The following is a 26,777-nucleotide window of genomic DNA, read 5'->3' on the forward strand; positions in this document are numbered from 1 at the left end:
GAGAGAGAGTACCGCCCTTCAGTTGTGTTTAAATGTGAAGCGGAAAATCATCTCTGTGGCTCAGGGGAGTGAAGAGGCAATTCTAGTGTTAGAGCGGGTTTGCCGTGCTTTAGATCATAGCGCTCTCTCTTTCGCTCATTGTTTATCCTATAGTCTCCCTGATTTCAGCTTCAGGCTTCAAAGTGAGAAGAACTGAGAGTTTCTTCAAGACAACAATACCTGGACCCGGGAATATCTGGACACCTCACAATGGATGGATTGAGGACAAAATATTGAGTTCTCCTACGGCTGTCCCTGAATGATACAGGTACAGTAGAACAAGCTTTGTTTTCCTCTTTACCAAGTATCAGAATGCATCTGATTCGGTATATAGTAATGGTTGAAAAAAAAAACAATTGTTTTTTATCTTGATGCATATAATTTTTTTTTTCTTTTTCTGAAAAAAAGAGTGCACTAAAAGATCAGCATGAATACCTGAGCTGGTCTTGCATTTCCTGATTATTATAGCCTACATTAGAAAGCATATGCTGTGAGACTGAATACCTGGCTCTTTTCATAAGTTCTCCCAACATTTTTATAGTCTGACATTAGATTTCAGTGCACGCTATGTGGATATCTGAAGAAAATGCGACTGTTCAGTCATAACTCTTATTTTAATATAGACAATTGAAAACATTAGATTAGTGGCAGGCTGTCAGGTAGAGAGGAAAAGAAACCGAGCCGCACTTTCATCTCTAAATGTGGCCTAATACAGACACACTAAGTGGCTGAAATTCAGTCTATGAAAATTGGTGATGTGAGAGATTTCCTCAAGTTCTGTCAGACTCTCTCACACTCACGTAAAAGATAATGATTTATTTATTTTCAGATTGAATTAAAATTCAAGTCTGAATGCACCTCACGGTGCTCACAGGACTTGTGTAGGAGTGAATGGAAGTGAGAGAAAGAAAGCAAGACATTAGTGACCAAGCGCTCGCTCTCTCTGTCTGATTGTCTACGTTCAGAGGAGTGTTGGGATGTCGTGGCTGGTGTGGGTGTGGGTCAGTGTGACAGTCCTGCTGATGTGTGAGGCCACTTTCTATGAGACCATCCAGCAGCACCTGGCCCCTCCTGGAACAAACATACAGATCCTTGGTGAGTCCTTCTTTCTGTCCATCCTGCTTCATCGACTTTTCTCAGATTAATCTGTGTGTGTGTGTGTGTGTGTGTGTGTGTGTGTGTGTGTGTGTGTGTGTGTGTGTGTGTGTGTGTGTGTGTGTTGGGGGGGGGGGGGCACTGCAGAGTCAATGGGTGGAGCTAGAAGACCCAACCACACCTTACCCATGACACTATCCCTAAACATAACTAAGTCAAGCTCCACCCATTAGGCCCACAGAGGTCGTGCTGGACTAGGTCAAGCTCCACCTATTATGTTCAGGAGGGGGAGTTGGACGTCATTTGGCTCTAAGCACCACTTGCCAAATTTCAATAAATTGTCCTTGCGGGTTGCATGTGCATGCATCGCGCCCAGTAAACTCAGCTTCATTAACAAAGGACTCTTATGAACTGGTTATTTGCAAGTCAAGACACACAGCGCAGCCCAATTCACATACAAATTGACTGTTTTTCCATTTGTTTGTGAATTGGAACATTTTGGCTTCTCGGCTATCTCAGAGGTCCTCTGAGAAATCTAATCCAGTCCTGGTAGAATATTGTTCCCCCAAAAGAAGTTCCTAGAAATAAAATAGTTCCCAGTTCCTGCGGTGTAAACACAGCAAAATCTGGGTACTTCTGCCAAAAGTTCTAGGAACTATGAAAATGTTCCTCCGGTGCAAAAGCCAGATGTCAGATTCCAACTGTCTGCTTAACTTTTATCAGGAATATGGGTCTTTTTGCTAATGAAAAAAAATTGAATTTCAATAGGAATTTTGAAAAACAAATTTATGCTGGCTTGTCATAAAGCCAACTTAAAGTCTTGTTTCAAAATGTAAAATAGTTTGAAGTTTGTTCAGAGCTGATAGATGTTCTGGGTGTTTGCAAAAGTGTTGCTAGGTGGTTGCTGGAGTGTTTTTAGTTTTTACAGTATATGTTTCTGGCTGATCTTCCATAACATCCATACAGGCATTTCCACCTCTGTTAATAGAAACATTGTTTGCAAAACTGATCCAGTCTCATGCTTTGATATTTTGGTATGTCTTTCTAATATTTGGTTAATGTTCTAATGTTTAAATTTAATTCAAGTTGTTGCTGTTAAACTTGCAATAAAACAGATTTATGATGATTTATACCATCCATCTATCCTATGCAATATAAATAAAGCTACTTTGCTTTTTATGCAGTATTGTGATATAAGCTAAAGCTCCACTGTGTGATATTTTCCCCCATCTAGCAGTGTAAAGGTATATGACCATCCAGTGAATATTAGTTTCTGTTCCTCTCAATTCTGATTTCGTTTTAACTTCTACGGTGGCCGATTTAGTCCAAGATTAACATGGCAATCCCCCTCTTCACATTCGACACGGTGCCATCGAGTGTTAAAATGCGAAAGGCGAAGCTTGAATTTATGGGTATGTCCCTCTTTGGTTAATGTATTTTCAAGATGGAGGGGCAACATGGCGACCGGCATTCGAACCCCTCACCCGTATGTATTTTCAATGGCATATTATAAACTTACGAGAATACTTTACTACTTGAAATAAGTAAATATACACTAATGAGTACATATATTTTTTAAAGAACTAAGTGTTTTTAGCTGAGAATAAACTAAAAAAAAGTTACACAGTGTAGCTTTAAAATCTGTTGATGTTTTTGCTACATGTGTGATACATGTGATGTGTCTTGACTTGGTGCCCTAGATATTGACATTTTGTGATTTTAATTCTTAGTAAACTATTAAATTCTTAGTATTTTAATAGTTAAAAAAAAAGTAATTACTTTTCGGTAATGCGATATTTGTATAATAACACAATTGTTTATGTCAGGCCATAAATCCACAAAAACTATGCATGGGTGCTTGCTTTGGTGTTGCCTCCCCTAGAAAGCATCATACACCCTTTCTAGATCCGCCCGATCACACATTAACACTTTAATGTTAATTAATTAATCTAATAGATTTTTGTTGATCCTTGTCCTTATCCTCATGCTTTAAATATAGCTGCTCTAATACTTTAAACTTATATTTCACTTTTAGTTCATTGTTAGACCACTTAGAAATTATAATTCTGTTATTAGACAGCGAGAAAGTAGTGCAGGTGTAGGTTACATATTTGATTGAATAATAATTATTTCAATTAACGTGTGTTAATTACCTGCGTCTGTGCAGCATCCCGCTACTAACCATGAACCTGTGAGTTGAATTACTTTAAAAACAGCGACGTTACAACCTCCTTTATGAGTCATTTAATGTAGTGATTCAGTAGCGAAGCTAATCTTAATCTTATTAAAAGTCATGGGCGGTATTGATAATTTTCTGTGCTCCTCAATGTTTGTGTGTGTGCACAGATTGATCTCTTGTCTGAACTGTGTGTGTATTCTTCAATGTAAGCTGCTCATAAATATAAAACGGTGATTAAAACTGGAACTACCTGTGCATTAAGTGCTTTTAGTGCACACCTTCCAGCCAATCATAGTATTCAGACAGACAACCATATAAGATAGTATATACACTATTTCAATATTTAGTGAACATTATTATAATATAATATAGTATAATGTAATGTAATGTAATGTTATTACTTGAACAAGCTACCTTTGGCATCCTTATGTATATGACACTCAGACATGGAAGATTGGTGTCTGAGTATTTGTATTACATTTTTTGGTAACACTTTACAATAAGGTTGATTGGTTAACATTAGTTAGCTACATTAGTTAACATGAACTAATGATGAACTGCATATATAAATCATTTATTTATCTTAGTTAATGTTGATTTCCACATTTACTAATGCATTATTAAAATCTTGCTGACATTAGTTAATGCACTGTGAACTAACATGAATAAACCATGAACAGCTGTATTTTTATGAACTAACGTTAACAAAGATTAACTAATGCTAAACAGGTGTTGTTCATGGTTAGTTCATGTTAACTTGCATAATGTTAACTAATACAACCTTATTGTAATGTTTTACCAATTTTTATTTTTTATTTTTTTACATAGGCTACTGTACATTGGCTAATCCACCATGGTGGACAATCAAAATAAATTGCAGGTGAAGGTTTTAATCACTGGTTTGTTAGGCAATGTATTATTAAGTGCTGCAAAACAACTTCAGCAAATTCTTTGCTTAATTTAATTCTCATTGGAAGATCCTAAGATTCAGGAAAGTAAACACACAGGGGATGTATTTCTAGCACAGTGCTTCTCAACAGTGTTGCTGCAAGACCCAGATTTGGACATTTATCAAGTGGCAACCCAACACAGTACCAGAATTGTTTTGACCGTTTCAAGCTTGCGGTAGCCAATAATTCACTGCACATAACACATTGTGGTCAGTGTTTAATGAAGTATGGGTCATATTATTTTTTTTAAGTTTGCATAATTTGTCATGCTTTTCGTGGAGAGCATGTCAAGTAACTGCTTAATTTGGCTAGCTTTTATCTACTGTTAATGTAAGATATATTTGCACAAAAATACCACAGTTTTATAGGAGACATCTTTTGACAACAACAACAACAAAGGCAGCATTTTCCATCCCCATTAAATGTTGATAAGCCACTTATTGTGCCATCCTAGCTATGCACGATTATATAGTTAGTTTTATTTTTATTTTTATTTGACATTGCTTTTTTTAATGTGGCCAGCTGAGAACCACTGCTCTCTGAACTTATGGTTAGCCAAGGAGTGTGAGAGTAGTTTACATAATTACAGTTGATAGCAAATCCTAGCACTATATACCCAGACTGCATCCAAACCATATTTGAACATTATGTCGGATTGAATAATAGAATGCCCATCACAGTAAAAATCTGTCTCACTTTCACAGATCCTCAGGTCAAGGATATCAGACATTTTTATCAGAATGTAAATCTATATTACCAAACCCTGTTTATCTAATATCTTGACGGTCTAGGGTGGTGTTAAGGTTTCCCTCAATTGAAACGGAGCACGAAACAAAGCTTCTTGTAACCTCACACCTTCAAATAAGAGGGCAAAAAGCAATCTGAGACCACACCACTTACCTTAACTAATCTTGCTAGAGGCACTTTACTAGGATTGGATCCTGAATTGGAATTGATTTTATTGTACAGACTATAGAACAATTATAGAGGTACATGCTATTCTTGATTCAAAGTAGAACATCTGTGGAGTTTTGCCTCCATTGACAATAAATTCTTTGACTATTTAGATTTGACCGATTTGGCTTCAATGCCATTCAGAGCGTAGATAGAACAATGTTAGTAAAGCTAGTCCTGATTAAATAATGGAGCTCCAGCTGAGAGTCTTACCAGAGAACGAGTGTATTTCTTAACAATCACGCTCATCCTAAATGGGGGGCTATATTATGGACCACTGAGCGCTCTGGGATTCCATTACCCCCAAATCTAAATATAAAAAAGCAGAAAAACAAAATGCACAGATTGGGCTTTTATGAGCTTTGGTGACGTTGCATAAAATTCACATTTGTTGATGGATGAAATGAATGGACAGAGATTACATTTAAGTGTCCATATGTTCTCTCGAAAGATGAACAATTCCGGGGCATTTAGATGTTTCTTGACTGAATATAAAATATTCAATCATTCTTATTAAAAGAAGCCCCTATTCTGCTCCAAAAGATTATTTCGTTAAATAGCATATTATAATTTACAGTCATATTTTTATTTAGAAAGGTTGGAATGTGAGATATCACACCTTCACAGCCATTCCTTTTATCACTTGTCTTCTCATTGTCCTGTATGAAAAACACAAACAACCAGCGCCGACAGTAGCTCCAGGATGCATTTGCATGTTGTAAAAATGTCAGGCTCAGCAAACATTCTCTCAAACTGTCAATCATGTAAGAAAAACGGTTTAAAGGCCAGCCAAACTGACAACATCTGCTCTGCTTTCAGACCATGTGTGATTATGTGGACATTTTTTGATGTTATGACAACTGTGTTCTGTAACCTTTTTTCAAGTCATGGTGAGATTGTGGCTTTGGAGAGGGTGGAAGCGTGTGCATGTGTGTGTGTGTTGTATTGCAAAGAGATATTTGTTTAAGTATCGAGTGCTTTGAGGCTGGTGGATTGTGCTGAGTATCAGGGTTGACAGGTCATGAATTGTTGCAGCACCTTTGCTTTCACTGAAACCATCAATGTGACTAGTGACTAAGATCACAGCAGGAAATTGAGATTATGTAGGGAACGGTGTTGTTCTGGAACTGATTAATTGAGTTGCCTCCATTAGATATTTTTGTCCTTATTGAGAATTTTACGTTTGTATTTGAATTTCAAAGGAGGTTGAATAAGAGCATATGTTTGATTTATGCAGTATTGATTATTATGCAGTATAAACTGCACATATTAATGTGCCAAGATACAATGTCGCATGGCAACTGTGAACAGTCTATAGTTAGGAACCAAATTTAAGCAAAAAGATTTGAAAAGATTGAGGATTAAATAAAATCAGTCACAGCTAAAATGCTTTGGTAGACACAATGGAGATTTTAAAATGACAAAACAATAAAAATACTAAGGACCTTTTTATTAAAATTATATTTTATAAAGCAAATGTATTAAAGGGATCATTGAAATTAGCCCACACTGTAAAAAAAATATTTAGAAAAAAAGTTCATTGAAATTAAAATTAATACGAGTTATTACAATGAAATTTTTTTGAGATTCGACAACCTTTATTAAAATATTATTAAAAGATTTTGTAAGCATATTGGGTAATTGTGTGTTTTATTTCTGATGACGCAGTGAAACATGCCACAAAATGCTATTTTCATGATCTATCAATTTTTTTATGTGGTTAAGATACAATAAGATTTTGAGTTTCTGTTTATTAAACAAATTTCCTTCACTGTATCAACTCAAATTTTTAATTTCAATAAAATCAAAATTTTAAGGCAACCAGGTTACTTACGTTTTTAAGTTAAACCAACAAAAACCAACAACATTTTTTTACAGTGCATGATTTACTCAGCCGCAAGCTATCCTAAGTGTATATGACATTCTTCTTTTAAATGAATACAATCGGAGTTGTATTAAAATGCCCTGGCTAATCCGAACATTATAATGGCAGTAAATGACAGCCCAAAATTAATTAAAAAAAAAAAGTGTGTCCATATAACAGTAATTCACACACCTTCTGTATTCAATATACGGAAAAAGAGGTATGACCCGGGTGTAGCATTTTAAAATGTTAGCGTTTCATTGTAAAGTGAATACGGAAGGTGGTCTGACGGAAGCTACATATTTTACTTTATAAAAGTTTTAAAAATGTATATTTTTCTTAAACACATTGCTTCGATTCAGGAGGCCTTTATTAACCCCCTGGAGCCGAATGGATTATTAAAAGAAGAATGTCATATATGGCTTAAGGGTGAGTAAATCATGGGGTAATTTTAATTTTTGAGTGAACTTTAAGGGAATAATACTTGCATTGGAAGATCGGGATAAACGTTATATATTTGTTTTAATCTAACAGTTTAACAATGCTTAACATTTATTTGTTCCTTTCCTATATTTTATTACACTTAAATTAACATTATATACCATCCTTTAACACTCACTTAAAGTTAATCTGTAAAAACCATTCAAAAACCTTTTTATAACAAATATATGCTAAATATAATCTACATTTTTAGTACATTATTACAAACCCAATAACAAAAAAGTTGGGACAATACAAATTGTAAATAAAAACAGAATGCAATGATGTGGAAGTTACAAATTTCAATATTTTACTTAGAATACAACATAGATGAAATATCAGATGTTTAAATTGAGAAAATGTATCATTTTAAGGGAAAAATAAATTGATTTTAAATTTCATGGCATCAACATATCTCAAAAAAGTTGGGACAAGGCCATGTATAGCACTGTGTGGCATTCTGTCTTCTTTTTATAACGGTCTGCAGATGTCTGGGGACTGAGGAGACAAGTTGCTCAAGTTTAGGAATAGGAATGTGGCCCAGAGAAAACACCTGCACTTCTGGATAATAGATATGGCTTCTTTTTTGACCTAAAGCGTTTTAGCTGGCGATGGCGAATGGCACGGTGGATTGTGTTCACCAAAATTTTCTGGAAGTATTCCTGAGCCCATGTTGTGATTTCCATTACAGTAGCATTCCTGTATGGGATACAGTGCCGTCTAAGGCCCCGATTATCACAGGCATCCAGTCTGGTTTTCCAGTCTTGACCTTACCCTCAGAGATTGTTCCAGATTCTTTGAATCTTTGGACGGTATTATACGCTGTAGATGATAATAACTTTTATCTCTGAGAAACTCCTTTCTGATATTGCTTCACTATTTTTTGCAGCATTGGGGGAATTAGTGATACTCTGCCCATCTTGACTTCTGAGAGACACTGCCACTCTGAGAGGCTCTTTTTATACCCAATCATGTTGCCAATTGACCTAATAAGTTGCAAATTGGTCCTCTGGCTGTTCCTTATATGTAAATTTAACTTTTCCGGCCTCTTATTGCTACCTGTCCCAACTTTTTTTGGAATGTGTAGCTCTCATGAAATCCAAAATGAGCCAATATTTGGCATTACATTTCAAAATGTCTCACTTTCAACATTTGATATGTTATCTAAATTCTATTGGGAATAAAATAAAAGTTTATGAGATTTGTAAATTATTGCATTCCTTTTTTATTCACAATTTGTATGGTGTCCCAGCTTTTTCGGAATCGGGTTTGTAGGCCTATATGTTGTGATGTCTAAATTAACTTTTTAGCATTTAAAATTATTTTAGTTTTAGTTTTATTTTAAAATAATTTTAGCTTTTTTTTAGAACATTAATATTGGCTATTTATTGGTTATCGGTTAAAATAATTATTAGTATCAGACAGAATTTAATATCACCAGCCATCTACTAGAAGGGTCAAAAATCTATTTTTTATTTTATTTTATTTTTAAACATTTGTAAGGGCAATTTTAATAATTACCTTATTAAATGCATCTGTTATCTTTCATGTCAAATACTTACATTAAATGCAATCAATCAGAATACTCTGTTACCAATAAAATTACCATAAAGCACAGTTTCTTAGGGTTTATTCCTTTTAAAAACAATGAATGCAACCATTTAAAGACTGAATAGGGATGACTGTATGTCTATCTAATTATAACGCTTTTTTTTTTAAACATTGCGGATTCTAAATTATTGTAGCTATATGCATTTTAAACACCATGCCTATGGCGCATGGGATTGCATCTGTTTTAATTTGACTATGTGATGGTCGTACATCAGCTGCTCTGTGGGCTCATGGGTCTTGATTTACTTGCTGCTGAGATGTGAATCGATGATTATATGTATTTTAAAATGTAGAGATGTGAGGGACAGAAGTGAGTAAAAGTGAAAGACAGACGGAGAGAGGAACATGTAGCGTTCTCACAGATGTGCTGCCGGCTGTTCTTACTCTCCGGCTCAGGCAGACAGATGAGGATGGGTGATTCATGAGACCAGGTCTTTATTCAGCACTGACAGCTGCAACAGCACTAAGCAAATTGTGTTTGTCATGCATGCATAGCTGCCATGTTTTAGTGTTAGAGACTGAACTCTCCAGATGTAGAAAATAACCCTTCTCTAACAAACCGCGACCTGAACGAACCCTTTAAACTCCGTACCAACAAATACAGACACAGATTCTTGGGCCCCTGGGAGACCATCACTAAGTCCAAGGACATTCAGGCTATTATAAAAACAACCACACCAGAATCGACCTGGGTAGATCAGAGATTTAAAGTGCAAGTGTTAATAGTAGACTGGCGGCTAACTGTATTATGTTGAATATAACAGCAGTCTAATCCGATAACTGCGGTTCTGCTGCCTCTTTACTTTAATAGCAACACAACTGTGACTTATGAGCTGCTCGCTGTGGTTTTAGAGGGCAGATATCATATCAATCTTGCTGAGTTTCTGGGAAATATAGATTGTCTGTCAAATTCACTTTACTTGTTAGATCCTTGATCAATGCGGCTCTTCCTGGACATGTGAAAATGCATTACATGCGTATCAACATAGACCCAGGCACAGTCACACCACATCTCCATTCATCAGAGTAAGCTGAGGCTTGAACAAGTAATGATCAGGTCAATGTCCTTGAAAAGACTGCACTGCTTCTACCAGTGTTAGTAATGGTTGGATGATTATTTAATGTAAAATGCATTAAAGAATTACATATACATATCGGGCATGTGGACCATATAAGCTGTGAATGCTCTGCATACCCAAACCAGTAGTGCACTCACTAATTAACGCTATAAATTCCCTTGTTTGAGGTGTACCATGGTAAATGAAATGGTAAATGGACTGCATTTTTATAGCGCTTTCAACAGACCCTATGGCCATCTAAAGAGCTTTACATTTTTGCCTCACATTCACCCTTTCATACACCAACGGCGGTGTCAGCCATGTAAGGCACCATCCAGCTCGTCGGGAGCAGCTGGGGTTCGGTGTCTTCCTCATGGAACCTTTCGGTTTGTAGACAACCTACATGAACCACTGAGCCACTGCCGCCCCATAGAGTGATGTTAGTAATATGAATGTAATTCCCTATTTCTTATCTGCCAAATGATGGTTATTTTCTTTGTTTCGGGTAAGTGGATCCAGAGCAGCTTTGCGGCCTATGCTCTGTTGTTATGCATCGTCATCATTGTCCTGCACACACAGGGAAATCTGTTCGCGAATCGCTCGCCCAAGAGAAACAATTTGCCCTATCTGCCAAATCTCGATCAATTAAAATCACATTGTATTTGATACAAAACTAAATATGCTAAAACTTGTTTAAATACTTTTTACTGGAAAATAAAAATACTGATTAAGAAAGATTTAAGTCTTGTAGGTTTGGAGTCTTGTAAATTTATCCGGACTCCACTGTTGGCATCTTATTGGCATCCTTACAGTTAAATATCTATTAAAATCTCTGATTATTTTAAAATCTCTGATAAGTACCTTCATTCCATGAAAAATGGTTCCTACATCTGTTTTTTCTGTTTTGTTTTGCTGGTAAAACGTATAGCAAGAAAAGCTAAATAAAACTGATAATAAATTGGTCATGATGCATGATGCATACAGTACGTCAGAAGTTTGGAAATATTAAAAATGTTCTGTTTTTGAAAGAAGTCTCTTATGCTCACAAAGGCTTCATTTATTTGATCAAAAATGCAGTAAAAGCAGAATTGTGAAATATTATTAAAAAAATATTAAATTTATATTATTAATAGTTTTTTTATTAACTATTAATATTTTATTTTATTCAAATGTAATTTTCAGCATTCCTCCAGTCTTCAGAATCACATGATTCTTCAGAAATCATTCTAATATGCTGATTTGCTGCTCAAGAATCATTATCAAAGTTGAAAACAGTTGTTTTCACTATTACTGTTTTTGTGGAAACAATGATCCTATTCAAATATTTGTGGTAAGAGATTAATTAATGCTTTTATTCATAGAGGATGCAATAAACTGATTAAAAGGGACAGTGAAGGGATTATAATGTTACAAAATATTTCGAATTAATAAATGCTTTACTACATTTAATAAATGCAAATAAACACTGTTCATTCAACTTTCTACTTATCAAAAAATACTGGACAATGCATCACCATTTCCACAAAAATATTAAGCAGCTGTTTTAAAAATTGATGATAATAATATGTTTCTTATTGCACCAAATCAGCATATTAAAATGATTTCTGAAGGATCATTTGACACTGAAGACTGGTTTTTTCCAGGGAGTTTTGCCATCACAGGAATAAATTACATTTAAAAATTTATTTAAATAGAAAAGTTATTTTAATTTGTAATAATATTTCACAATATTACTGTTTTTACTGTATCTATTTATATTTAATAAAACAGCCTTGCTGAGCATAAAAAACTTATTTCAAGAATATTGTACTGTACATCGATTTTAGTCTCATGTTTTTCATTTTAAGATGGAAAAGCTTGATCCTAAAAAAAAATATGAAAGAAATGTAATTGAATAAATATTAACAAGTTTTCTTTTAGCACAAACAAGTATGAAGAAGGGTGATGCCTTCAGATGTTCAAAATAAATGTATTACTCAATTTTTTTATTAAAACTTTTTTACAAGCAACGCAAATATATAATATTTATAAATCACAGTAGATGCCAGAGCCGGATTCTTTTTAAGCGGATTCTTTTTAATAAAACAGAAATGGACATATATAATTTTGTTGCCTCTGACTATCCAGCTCATGGTGAAGGGTTTGGGACTGTGTGCGTTCTCGTGCTGCCATCATCCAATCAGTGTGATCATGACATCATTTCCCTCTTGGCTCTACAGTCATTAGTCACATGCCATTTAAATTCAGCTAATTGGCTCAAAACAACCTGGCAGCAGAACTGAGCGCCCATGAAGATGGCAGCCTCCAGGTCACATTTTTTTCCAAACCTGGCCCTATGCCAATCCAGCAATTGCCACTGAGATGAATGAATGGCGATGCTAACGGATCACACTCTCCAGGTATTATAGATCTCCTAATTTGCAAATATTTAAACAAACAAATAGGCCAACCCCTAACTCACGCTGTTTTAACTTTGGCAACAGTATAATGAGCTCATTGCAGGAGATTAGGCAATATATCCAATCCTTCCCAGGCTATAGAAGAGACATGCCCGGATCTCTTTGTATCAAAACGTCATCTGGTTTCTGCTCTGCCATTAGAGTTTCTCTGAGGGGAAAATTCCAAGAGGGCTCAATAAAGCTCAATAACAGAGGTGACGTCGGATGCCGGTTCTCCATCTGCAGCTCTAGGCTGCCGAAGCCGCCCGAAGACTTCCCCACAAAGTGCCTCTGACAGAATCAGGGCTCGACTGCGGCACGGCATCCTGCGTGTCCTTCTTTGTATTAAATATATCTCAGCGGCATAAGAGAGAAGACAGTCATCTGTGATAATTTCCCCCACACGCACCGACGGATGCAGGCCATGGATGTAGCTACATCAAAACAAACATGGAATGTGTTTTTCATCTGCTTCAAAACAAAGGTTATCTTCCCGCATGTACGCCAGAACACACTGACAGTTTAATAGCCTTATATAATGCAGTTCCTAAAGGCACATTATTTTAGCAGAGACGTTCCGTCCATCTCTCCCGCTTCCATCCAATCTTCCTGACAGTGCCAGCTCGCCTGTAGGAACAATGGGAGAGTCGTACAGTCTCAGCCCCTCGGCTGTCCTCCATCTGCTCTCTGTCACACTTCCACTCACTCTCTCCATCTCTCTCTCTCCCTCTCTCTCTGCTCCAGACAGTGGTTCTATGAATGCCAATCTGACCTCAAAATACCTGGAGCCACCAGACAAATACAACCACATATTACCTCCAAAATCTTCCCTTGCCACAGCATGGAGGAAGTTCTATATCAACCTTATTACATCAACCTTATGAGTTTTACTTGACATCTACAGAGTTACTTGAACAAAGGGACAGATTTTTATTTATTTTTCTTTTCTCTTAACACAAAACTGCTACCCATGATTGTCTCTTTAAACTTTAAACTTACATAGTCAAGATAAAAAATATATTTACCATAAGTGACACTTCATACCGATCCTCAACGTCAACAATGAGACTCTGATTTGGACCACTCAGCAGTCCTTTTTGTCTTTAGCCCAGGTGAGACGCTTCTGACGCTGTCTGTTGTTCAAGAGTGGCTTGACACAAGCAATGCAACAGCTGAAACCCATTTCACGTCTTGCATACGTCTGTTCGTAGTGGTTCATGAAGCACTGACTCCAGCTGCAGTCCACTCTTTGTGAATATCCCCCACATTTTTGAATGGGATTTGTTTCACAGTCGTCTCCAGAGTGTGGTTATCCCTGTTGCTTGTCCACTTTTTTTCTACCACATCTTTTCTTTCCCTTTGCCTCTCTATTAATGTGCTTGGACACAGAGCTCTGTGAACAGTCAGCCTCTTTTGCAATGACCTTTTGTGTCTTGCCCTCCTTGTGCAAGGTGTCAATGGTCATCTTTTTGACAACTGTCAAGTCAGCAATCTTCCCTATGATTGGATATCCTACAGAACTAGACTGAGAGATCATATAAAGGCCTTTGCGGATGTTCTGAGTTAAGTAGCTGATTAAAGCGTGGCACCAGGTGTCTTCAATATTAAACCTTTTCACAATATTTAAATTTTCTAAGATAATGAATTTGGGGACATTTCTAGAATATGGTTAAAATGATTTAGTTATTAAACACAAAATATTTACCCCTTTGGAAGTTTTTATTTATTTATTTATTTAAAGCACATAAGATTTATTTAGGCTTTTATGACACTGACCACTTAACAAAATAGTTTATCCTTATATGTCAAAGGGAGAATTTCGAATTGGTCAAAATAACTACAAATTGGTCAAAAAGAATCTGCGAAAGAAATTCACCCCCTTCCAGTCACGTACTTAGTAGTTCCATCTCTTTCAGCACTTCCAATATGGATTCTATGTGGATTTGGATCTGGCCACAGAAATGTCCCCTATTGTTCTTTTCACAAGTGTTCGAGTCAGGCTGCATGGAGATTGTGAGTACAGCCTCATTCAAACCACTCATAAATTCTCAGTTGGATTGAGATCTGGACTCTGACCAATCCAGGACATTATTGTCATCACATGATGGGGGTGTTTATCTGGCTGGAAAACAAATCTTCTCTATGGCAGGTGTCTTGCAGATTTGAGTCGCTTCTAAAAAAATAAATATTTTAAATGCTACAAGTGAATTTAGGCTTCACATCATTATAATGTACAGGGTGAAAAATAAATCTAAAATTTAAGATTTGCTAAATATTACATTTAACAGTGATATTAAATGTTTTTAGCAATTAAATATCCAATATCAACCAATGCGATAAAATAAAAAAATATTGATGATGAATAAAAAGGGATGGATACTTAAAAAAAAAAAATCTTCTAATTGTTTTACATTACTTGGAAATAATTTCTACGTTATATTAAAATAGTTTTATAAAGATTATTTCTATTTACCAGTAGCAAAATCAAACAAGTCCACTGTGATTGAAACTGAGAAAGAAACAAGTGAATACTGTTTATATAGTAATATATGTTAAATCTGTCAAGAAGACTGACAAAATTCAGCTGTGTTCAGTGTGAGCATTTCTACTTCATATCTGTATGTTGTGTTGTTACAGACTTTATCTCTATCATCTCGTTCTGGTTGGATGTGTTAATGCTCTCCAGATCTCCCATGACACAATAAACGTAAAACTTAAAGGTGACATCGCAGAAGTTGCCATGGCTACAATATACTGATGATATGAAACAGTGTTCTCCGTTTGATGATTTGTGGTTTCAATGGGGATTTGCTGGGGTAATCAAAGTCTTCACAGCACAGTAAAACACTGATCTGCTCTATCCATTAATCTCCTCTAATTGATTTCATATCTCGCAAACGGCAGAAGTTTAATAGGCTTGTTTGTGCCATCACTTTCAAAACAAACAATTTCCAGGGTGCAAGTGAGAAATCTATATTGCAGATGAGTTCAGGCTGCTGTTCAAATATTCAGCAGAGAGGAATAGAAACAGAGCTGGTGATGCATAGCCAAACATTGCCCGTATTGTTTTTTTGGTGTTGTTTTAAATGTATTCTTTCTGTGAAACAAAATGACAGTTCCAGAATTATAACAAATATAGACAGAGAAACAGACTCAAGTGTGGAGAGCAATGCAGTGCAGTATCACTCACAATTCAACTTTCATGCCGTGGAAAATTTCTGCATAATTTGTGTACAACGGAACAACCCATCCATGTTTTGTGAATACACTGGGAATAGTGGAGGAGAGTCAATACACAAGTCCACCAGGACCTGAAGATGTGGACAGAATATTGGTGTTGCTGCTTGGTGTATTTGGGCAGATTTGTAATATATTGGGATAAATTAGAAACCAGTACTGTTTTAACAAAAATGTGTACTCAACTAATATTGATGTTAAAGGGTTAGTTCACCCAAAAATGAAATTTCTTTCATTAAAGACTCACCCCAATGTCATTCCACACCCGTAAGACCTCCGTTCATCCTCAGAACAAAGTTTAAGATATTTTAGATTTTGTCTGAGGGCTTTCTGTCCTTTGAATGTAAGTGTATGCCCCCTTGCTGTCCATGTCCAGAAGGTAATGAAAACATCATCAAAGTAGTGCATATGTGACATCAGTTGGTTAGTTAGACTCTTTAGAAGCGTCGACAATACATTTTGGTCCAAAAATAATAAAAAATACGACTATTCAACATTGTCTTCTCTTCCATGTTCCTCAAATAAAGAATCAAACGGTCATGATTCATGATTCGGATCGCGTGTCAAACTGGCCAAAACTGCTGAAATTACGCGACATTGGCGATACGATTCTTTATTTGAGGTTTGAAAACAAACGTGGAAGAGAAGACAATGCTGAATAAATTCGTATTTTTTGCAAGCTAATACATATTTTTGGACTAAAATGTATTGTCGATGCTTCAAAAGAGTCTAACTAACCAACTGACGTCACATAGAGACTACTTTGATGATGTTTTCATTACTTTCTGGACTTGGACAGCAAGGGGGCATACACTTACATTCAAAGGACAGAAAGGGCTCGGACTAAATCTAAAATATCTTAAACTGTGTTCCAAGGATGAACGGAGGTCTTACGGGTGTGGAACAACATTGGGTCATTAATGAAATACATTTTTGGGTGAACTAACCCTTTAATCATTATTTTCCAAAATGTAAAAAACAATTGTGTTCAAAAATGTGTTCAAACAAAACAGTAACAAAACATTACTTATACTTATTAACTTTTAAATAAGCAATGCAGCCTTGAAGAAATATCATGCCAATTACCCATTTAACTAACTTTGTTTTGTTTTTTTATATATATAAATAAAAGTAAATAAATTTTTTTTTATATATATAAATATTATTTTACTAGACTGAATCAAATTATCCCTGCACATGAAAACAAACTAATTTGCCAAAAAGAAACTGACTTTCTAACACACACCTTTCCTCAATGAGAGAGGAAACCATTTCACTAGAAGGAATCAGACTTTCAAAAATATGTATGTTTAGCTAAAACCATGGTAATACCTGTGGTATTTTATAAAATGCAAGTCAAAGGCTACTGTCAGAGAGTAAAAAAAACATCATCCGTCACAGATTCTAGTCAGAATATGAGTCTGATATTGCTCCATTGGGCTGTGATTGTGGGCCGTTGCAACCGAACCAGGAAAGAAAATGCCTCTGCACTCAATTGAATAGACCTACAACCAATCAAAGCAGAGTGACGCATGTTGAACAATGCATAGGAATAGTACGTTCAGATCATTTTACGGACTCAGATCTTTGAATCTCGGATCTTTGAATCAGCAAAAGGAACAAAACTTTTTTCAAGTCATTTAGTTAATTTCAGCAGAATATAATTTAAATGTCACATGTTAAATTCCCTAACACATCTAGTACTTATGCAAACGCTGATCACATTTGGAATAAAAAAAATAATTATAAGCAAATGCAGCCAAGGCCAAACTTTAGGAAAGAAATTATTCATTAATTGCTTAGCTGGGTCTTCAGGCTATGCAGTAGTTAACCTCACCTCCTAGTCAGAGTCGTTCTTTCTTTTGTCACTTAACATTTAATCATGTCTGTTCCCGGAAAGATTAGTACACCTCTTCCGTCTTCGGTTTGACTTTGAATCATTAGTTCCATCATTACTCTCTGATCCGGGCCAGGACAGCCCCATACTCTGAACCCCAGAATAGCCCCAAAATTTTCAGAATTTTCGTTTTAAAGTGAACTATCCCTTTAACTAAGATGATACATACCTCTCTCGTCTCATAATGAGTGCGTGCTCATAATCTCTCTGACGCGCGGTGACGATCTGATAGCATTTAGCTTAGCCCACTAAGCCCAGTTCATTCACTATGGTACCAAACAGAGATCAAGTTAGAAGCGACCAAAGACCTCCACGTTTTCCCTATTTAAATAGTTGCACAAATAGTTGAACGATCAAGTATGGTGAAATAAAATAAAACGTGGCGCTTTTCTAAGCGGATTAAAAAGGAGAACTACACTGTATTTGCGGAATAGCAATTCTGAGAGTACTTCGACTCGGCGCAGTAAAAAGTCACGCCTGAAACATCCTCCCTCACATCTCCCCCTCCCTCTCTCATTTCTGTCAATAGGGGGTCCTCACAGCTCTTTGTATTCATTGAACACTTTTTAACTCATTTAATATGGCGCTTACAAGTATACTAAACAAACCAGACATTTTAGCATACGTGTGTTTGTACGTTCAAGCGTGAAAAATAACTTAGCGTTGCCCTGCGCTGTAGCAGCATTCTCAGGGTTGCCAACTCTCACGCATCTGGCGTGATTCTCACGCTTTCAGGCTCTGTCTCACGCTCTCACTCCGCCCAACTCAATCTCACGCCAAATTGCCAAACCTGCTTTTGATATTAAACAAAGCTATAAGCTTTAATTTTTTTAAATGTGTTTTAATGAAATTCAAACAATAAATAGCGTTTTGGCGCTAATGTGGCATAATGTTAAAGCCCGAGGCGTTGAAAAGCGGAGTTGCATGCTCTCGTCTCCCTGCGGCGCGCTGGTCACGTGGCCCATGAGCGCTCAATACTTCTAGCGCCGTGCCAATGCATTAAAATGGCTTAAGCGGATACACAACAGTTTCACCATATAGATGTTTGCTGCAAGTTTTGGTAAACAGTACAGCATAGTGTTAGTGTTTATTGATTATTAAGTCAGCCATATTTACAGGATCGTTTTTTTATGGAGAGTGAATAACATTAATGTTATTCTTGTATTTAGCCCTCAGTTATTCCTTACTAATAGGCATAGACTGTAAAAAAATACACTAATAGGTCACACTCATACTCATTAAATGATATTTATTGAATATTTTGAGGAGATCTTTTGGTACTAAATACTATTTGTGCAACAATTATTGTCAATAAATGACCACTTAAAATATTTTTCTTCTAATATTTGTATTTCTTCTAAAATTTATATAACAATTAGTGTAGTAATTAATATTAAAATAGAGAATTCCAATTCAAAGAGGCAAATTAGAGTCATTTTGTGGCTAAAAAATATTAATGTTTATTTGTAATGCCATTAGGTGCCTTATGGCTCTTTAATAAATATACATGTATCTAATCTAGTTGCTCAAAAATATATTGCAGTCTTTGCATTCTAATAAATATTTAGATATGATGATCAAACACTAGATTTCTTTAAATGTGAAATTTCAAAACTTAAATAACTTGCATCCTAATCTTTTTAATGAATAATGATACTTATATAAGCAGTCACAAGTGAATATTAAGGAATGGCACATATAATTTGACCCAAGAAATCTTTAAACTAGTGCCAAAACAAACATATTATTATGTACAGTATATATACTAGATATAAACTGATACTGAATCAAGATCAAAAGCATCCCCCCCCCCCCCCCCGGGCCCCCCGAAAATCTCACTCCAACCTGAACTTAAAAGTTGGCAACCCTGGCATTCTGTGTGCGCGAGTCCTGTGTGTGTCACCCTGAGAAGAGATTCACAGACAGCAGTACAGTTTGAAGGTCTAATTTTTGTGTCTTGAATGTTTTAATAGCACATAAATGAATGATAGCATGATCATATACTGTAGTAGCACAGCCGTTAATTACATTAAATATTTTTAGGCAGCAGCTATTCACACTAAGTGTAAATCGCAACTAGATTATATTTACACAAAGTGAAAATAGCCTATTTTCTTAGATACAATTGCTATTTACACATTGCAAATAGCTATGAATGCTATTTACTAAGTGAAAATAGTGATATATTCTATTTATGTAAAAATAGCAGTTCTTTGCCATGTGTAAATAGTGATTAAATGTTATTTATACTTATTTTGACAGATATACTATTTGCATATTAACCGGATGCATTAATAACAGTGTGTAAATTATTATATTTATTACAATTATTAAAAGCATGCCACCTTAAATGAACAATAAAAGCATTCCCTACACCTATCCCTACCCAATAAATACTTGTATTATTATTAAACTTTTTTTGATTGTCACCATTGTAGAGATTGATAACTGCTTCAACAACCAGAGCAATGCATTAGACTGCATGAGATCAGGGATTCTGACAATATATGATGATGTTATCATCGTCAATGAATAAACAACATCACTTGATGATATTTTCTCTTGACTTTTTGTGCTTTAACAAATGTATCTCACAAACACAAAGCAACCAGAGAACCACTAATATTACACAGTCAAGGGTCAAGAGCCCAACTAAAGCAAACACTCATCTCCATCATGGTGACTTCAAACTAAACTATTATTTTCATTAAAACAGAAATAAAGTCATTTCATGGTTAGTTATAATTTAGTTCACATATTATTGTTAGTTTTGTAACTTACAAATTTGTACTTACTGTTAAGATTGCACAATGAAAAAGTCTCCATCTTAATTTGAATCATTAACAAGCAACTGGCGAGGCGAAAAGGACCACCTTTTGTAAATGTCCTTCAATCAGTAAATAAGTTCTCTTGTTGCCAGACTGAACTTCATACATGGCCAATCACATCAAAGCAAGACCAGAGTGAGCTATTTTAATTACTTAGGATTTTGAGTTCATACAACTTGAAATCAAACAACTTGATATATTTAGTCAAGATTACTTGATTTGTTTAAGTAAGGACAACATTAGGGTTTACAGTGAAGTTGGATTCGCTATTGGCAGTTGGTGCACTGTAAAAAAAATGTTGTTTTTTGTCAAAACTTAAAAAAGTAAGTAACCTGGTTGCCTTAAAAATTTGAGTTGATTGCAATTAAAAATTGAGTTGATACAATGAAGGAAATTTGTTTAATAAATAGAAACTCAAAATATTATTGTATCTGAACCACATAAAAATATTGATAAATCATGAAAATAGCACTATTTGGCATGTTTCACTGCGTCATCAGAAATAAAACACACAATTACCTAATATGCTTACAAAATCTTTTAATAATATTTTAATAAAAGCTGTCGAATTTCAAAAAATGTTCATTGTATTCCTCAATGAACTACAAATGTTAAGACAACCAGGTAAACTTTTTTTCTTAGGAATTTTTTACAGATTTTTAACGATATTTCTAACATGTTGAACATGCTTTTTGACAGCCCTTCTTGTTTTCCCTTGCATTTTTTTTTGCCCTGACTTGCATTAAAATAATCCACAGTTTCAGCTAAAAATCTTCTTTATTGTTCCATTTAAGAAAAAAAGTTACCTACATCTTGGTTGGCCTGAGGGTGATTAAATTAGCATTTTTTAATGTATTTTTTTGAGTTTACTACTATCTCTTTAAGTAGTTGCTACTTTTAGTTACATTCCAAAACTGATCGCACAAACAGAAGCATGTCTACAATGTAAAAAAAAAATTGTTGGTCTAACTTAAAAAAGTAAGTAACCTTGTTGCCTTAAAATTACTTTCAATGAACTCAAAATGAAGGCAACCAGTTATTTTTAAAATATATTTTTTACAGTGTAGTAAAAAATTCACTTTTGCAGTTGATGAATAATTCAGAGAGTGTATCAAGAATGTGTTTGTGTGTAATTGTTTAAACAGCAGGAGTAATTGAAAGTGTACAGGCGGTGGTTGAGAAAAATGGATTTTGGTCGCCTACAGCTTAATTAATTACACCACACTTTGTCCTCTCATGTCGCTCACAGCCACAAAGACCCAATAAGAGGATCCCCATGCAATAATAAACATGCCATCTCTCTGTATGTCTTTCCTTTGCTCGGTCTCACTTTGTCTTTCGCACCTACTCTCTCACACGATTCCTCTTCCTACCTGCAGCAGTAGAGGTGGCAAGGCAATTTAACTGTTTTGCATGCGAAAGTTGCAGCCATCAGCCATGCAGAGAAGTAATCAATCAAAAACCTTCGTGCAGGCAGGAAAATAAAAACCACATTGAGAAGCAGCAAAATCTCTCGCAATGAATTTTAAGACGTTCAACATCACTTGTAGCATAAAGCAGCTGAAGTTTCCAATGGTTTGGAGTGTTTGTAAGGCATCATGCGAGTATGATCGCACTCCGGCACACTCTGAAAGGTAAAAGTGCTTGTTCAAAAACGGTGTATTGCATTTTGATGGACTCCAAAATCTATATTAGTTACAAAAAGGTAATGCTAACTACATTTAACATTTTACTTTACATTACATTGTGATAGTGAATCTTTTCTTTTACATGGAATGTTCAAATGAATTGTTCATTTTTATGAATCAAACTTTAAATGTTCTATATAAGAGAGAGAAGAGTCGAGACAAACCGATTCACTACAATAAATAAATCTTTCCAATGTTACATATTTGAGAATGAATCAAACGTTTAAACACTACATATGACAAATAAACTCAACCTAAACCACTTTAATCTCGGCAAAATTTGCAATGGTATTTTTCTCTTTGCGCGTCCACATTTTTAGTCGTGCAAGAGAAAAGCAGTTGTAGAACTATTTAAAGTGCAGACCATTTCACTCCTCCTTCAGAGAACGTGTGCTTAAGACTGACGTCCTCCACGTTACATCCGAACACATTGAGGGCCCTTCAGATCAATAGAGAGAGCCGGAGAGAGTGCTTTAGTACTTGTGAGTTTGAGGGCAATTCTGAACTCATTTACACACATAATGACTCACTTCAGCAAGGACAAGACTTTTCTCCTGTCTGGACACCACTTTCATGAATTCAGTGTGAGGTAATTAATTCTCCAGCATGGCCAGAACATCAGTGAGCCATTAGCATGATCCAGCTGTGGAGTAACAGTACAGCATAATTGCATAATGTCCGAGTTAAGTAAATCATAGATACACTAAGCATTAAACACTTTAGGGATTCTGAGGACAAGTCACATAAGTTGATGTTGAACCTTTAATGATTACTCAAAGTGGTAGTAGTAAACAAGTGCAATGTTTCTGTCATTAATAAACAGAATATACATGAAATCAATAACTGAGTCAAACTGCTTTGTAGCACGTAAATTAAAATCAAACTTGAATTCCCATAAAGGTGCCTGCTGGAGACCAGGAATGAACATCTTATTTGAATGCCTGTAGCTCAGTGTATTTTTCTGCTTTGTGTCTCAAACTTTAATATAATGTTCTCATAGTTTTTTTTCCCCTGCATATTAAAGGGGTTTAGACACTAACTCATCCATAAACTGTATAAATTAGTGTAAAGTACAAAGAGTGCTGCTACAACCTACCACACTACTGGGTCTGAAACATTATAATAAAACACGGGGCATCATTTATTGATATATCATTGTAAATTTACTTTAAAATATTTGTCATCCCCAATAATAGATATGGTACTGTCATGGGATGATTGCAATGGCACATCTAGCTCCATGTCGTTTTAAAGCCATCCGATATGCAAAAACAACGCTACAAACCAATATGCAAAAACAATGATTTGAAACAAGTGTAGATAAGGACACACTATTTCCTTTAAATACATTTCCTTGAAAATAAATTCAAGCACAGCGCTACAAACATGAGAGTGTCGTCACAATAGATGCTTTAAAATGAAAGCTGTCAGAGAGCTACATATATGGCAATTTATTTGTTCAATAAAAGAACTTATTTACCTATTGATTAATAAAAAAAACGCATTTCAACATTGCCGTTACAACATTTCAAATCCCTCAGTTCTTGTCATCTCTAAAAAGCCAGGCAATCTTGATTCTCGTTTTATTGCACGCTCAGTCACATTCTCTTCTGCCAGCAGCCTCTCCTCTCCGTTTTTATCAAACTAGTGATTCCCCAAAGGTTGGAGATTTAGCTGCTCCCTGCGAACAATTCTCACTCGAAAATTGCGGGGTTTTTTTTCAGTTTTGCATTTAATTAATTATTTCCATTTCCCTCCGTTTGAATTATTCCTCTCAGTTTATTTCGGCCCTGTTTGAGTGTGCCTGTGAGTCTACGCGCTGATATGAGCAAATATCCAATCATATGCACTAAAGTTAAGGGGTGTTTACCTGCGTTTTAAAGCCTTGCCGGTTAAACATTTTATGCACGCAAATGAAATGTTTAACCGGCAAGGCATGGACTGTTCAATGCATGCACTATTTTGCTTTGAGCGTGCACACTAAACGTCTGTCAAACACACGTGATTACTGGACAGTCTTACTGCGCTAATACTGTCAAATACACACAAGGTTAACATATAAACACAGTCGGTTAACTTATGTCTAAAGTGAAAGTAAAATCGTGTGCGTCTATATATGAGATGTGAGCAGGTCTTCAATCGACAGCAGCAGCCTAGTGAACACGCTGTCATTAAAGGGACAGTTCACCTCTAAAATGATTTTATTAAAAAAAGACCTTTAATACAGTAGCTTTTAATAAATGTTGTATATTGAAGACTATGTAGTTTTAATTTAAGCCTACATTTATTCATACAATTTCATACTTAAATGCTACTGTAGCCTACATCTCTGAGCTGCCACTGTAAATCTTTATATATATTTATTTTATATTATACAATACACTGGGAATGTGTACAAGGGTTTTTTAAGGTAATGTTTAGGTCAACTAATGATGTTTGTGTGGTTTTTACATTCAAAAACATCATAACAAATAGGTAATAAGCTATTTTCTACACTGGTTTTGAGGCTCTCTCCTGAACCCTGGGTTTTGATGGGCCTGAACGCACTGGAGACTTAGAAGTAAATGCCTATGGCTAGGATTGGATTAGATTCGCATATTTAATGAGCTTCTGCTCCCAGAATAATTATCTGACGGGGCTCAGTTTCAAAAGGTTTTTATCAAACTAACACAATGATTTAGCTCTCATCCACCCATGATTGATTTATTTTTGTATTACTTGGCCCACCTAATCGGTGGATATAAGCACGATTTACACACACACACACACACACACACACACACGAGTGCGCATACACGAGAATAACGAGTTTCACTATTTAAGACTCACCGGCCTGCCGACGTGCTTATACGTTTTCGTAGCCTGTCTGAAAAACGCATAGCCCCATACAAACAAATAAGGGACTCTCTAGCCTGTGACAGCATGCTGCTATGCTCTGTTAGACGCGTCACGTATAATCAATACGGTCTGTAACAATGCAATAGCTACTATCGTATATAAGAAAAACATGTAATATGAAAAAAAAACATGAAATAAGGACATATATCACAAATGCAGACTCTTTTAAGAACTTGAAAATTGTAAAGATGTGTTTTAATCTCATGCAGCAGAAGTAGAGATCTGTAACTGCATGAGAGAATAATGAGGCATAAATCTCCTGCTGACACATTGCACACTTTATTTAACATCATAACTGACGTGACATTTGAAAAACTCTGAGTCAGATACGGAAATGATTATTTTTGACCTCACTAAATGGAAATAACCCATTAAGTCATGTAAACGCAGTTTACTTGCGTTGACAGTTTACTGGTTTGCATGTAAACGGGGAAAACTGGTTATTTCAATAAGCTGATATTTGTGAGTTATCAGCTGACCGGTGTGCATGTGAACGTGCTCATTGATTAGAGAGCCTGGTTTTCTAGGCCTGGTGTCAATAAAAGCTTTTCTTTGACTAATGAGGTAGTTTTCAGCTCTGAAACTTACAGGATATTCTTATAGTACCATGACCTTTTATATATCAAAGTCTCAAGGGAAAGTTGATTTCTCAATTCATAACCCCTTTAATCAAATAACTGTAGCAATGCATAAGTGACTTCCTTCAAAAACACGTAAAACATGAAAAATCTTACAACCCCAAACTTTTGAAAGTACAGCATATGATAGGTCACCGCATGTTACGTCACTCCCTCGACTACCCTACAATACAAAATGCTCACATTGTGAGAAAAGGAAAATAGAAACGAGACTGACATTTTGAGTTGTATGCCTTCAAGAGCAGCAAGTGTTCAAAATAAACCTACGCCACTGGAATAATTTGCAAAGAATTGCAACATATTTCCACAGTGAGGGGAAAAACTCATCACACTAGGAAATGACCAAGAAATCCAAGTCAATTCCCCACTAAATGTGCACTATGCAAAAAGCAAGAGATAATGGGAATTAAGCAGTTGTGAAATTAGTGCGTTTGAATTAACACATCAGTTGAGTGTTCTTCCCCCAGGCCATGTGGATATTTGTAATGAGTTTAAAAGGCCCACTGTGACTAGTATTTTGTATGCCCTGCAAGTAAAATGTTGAGATTAGCACTACCTAAAATCACAGCCAGAACGATGTTAGTGTTTCTCTGATGCATGATTATTAGCTTGTTAATAATACATGGAAATAATGGTTTACGGCATGATCTCTGGAGTAATTAAACCGGACACTCTCACAAATAAGCCCCTGCGTCCATATTTGCAAATGTTTAGATGCTTATTCACATTATTTCTATTCTTTTAATCCTTTTTATTTGTGCCCACAGTGGGTATAGGACTCATTAGAGCTGAATAGCATGGGATTTTAAGACAAAATGTGTGGTAAACAGTGTCATACCCATAAATAATCATTTCAGTTGAGATATGCGTTATGTTTTTTTGAGATATGCTTTTATGTGCTGTTATTTTCCATTCAAGTCCAC

The 26,777-nt window shown here is 35.7% G+C and overlaps 1 protein-coding gene across 3 annotated transcripts in view; it reads left to right on the forward strand.

Moving 5' to 3' along the window:
- Window positions 1-26,777, forward strand: part of tafa1a (TAFA chemokine like family member 1a) — a 64,833-nt gene continuing 38,056 nt past the window's right edge. For 2 of the 3 annotated variants that reach the window (XM_067447316.1, XM_067447315.1), the window contains exons 1-2: window positions 2-307; window positions 1,005-1,134. In XM_067447316.1, the coding sequence (XP_067303417.1) occupies window positions 299-307; window positions 1,005-1,134 (139 nt within the window). In that variant the 5' untranslated portion in view covers window positions 2-298. Of the gene's footprint in view, window positions 308-1,004; window positions 1,135-26,777 lie in introns of all 3 variants that reach the window. The other variant, XM_067447317.1, reaches the window with a different exon arrangement.

Source organism: Pseudorasbora parva, chromosome 6 (assembly GCF_024679245.1).
Source record: "Pseudorasbora parva isolate DD20220531a chromosome 6, ASM2467924v1, whole genome shotgun sequence".
In the NCBI taxonomy this organism is placed as follows: Eukaryota; Metazoa; Chordata; class Actinopteri; order Cypriniformes; family Gobionidae; genus Pseudorasbora; species Pseudorasbora parva.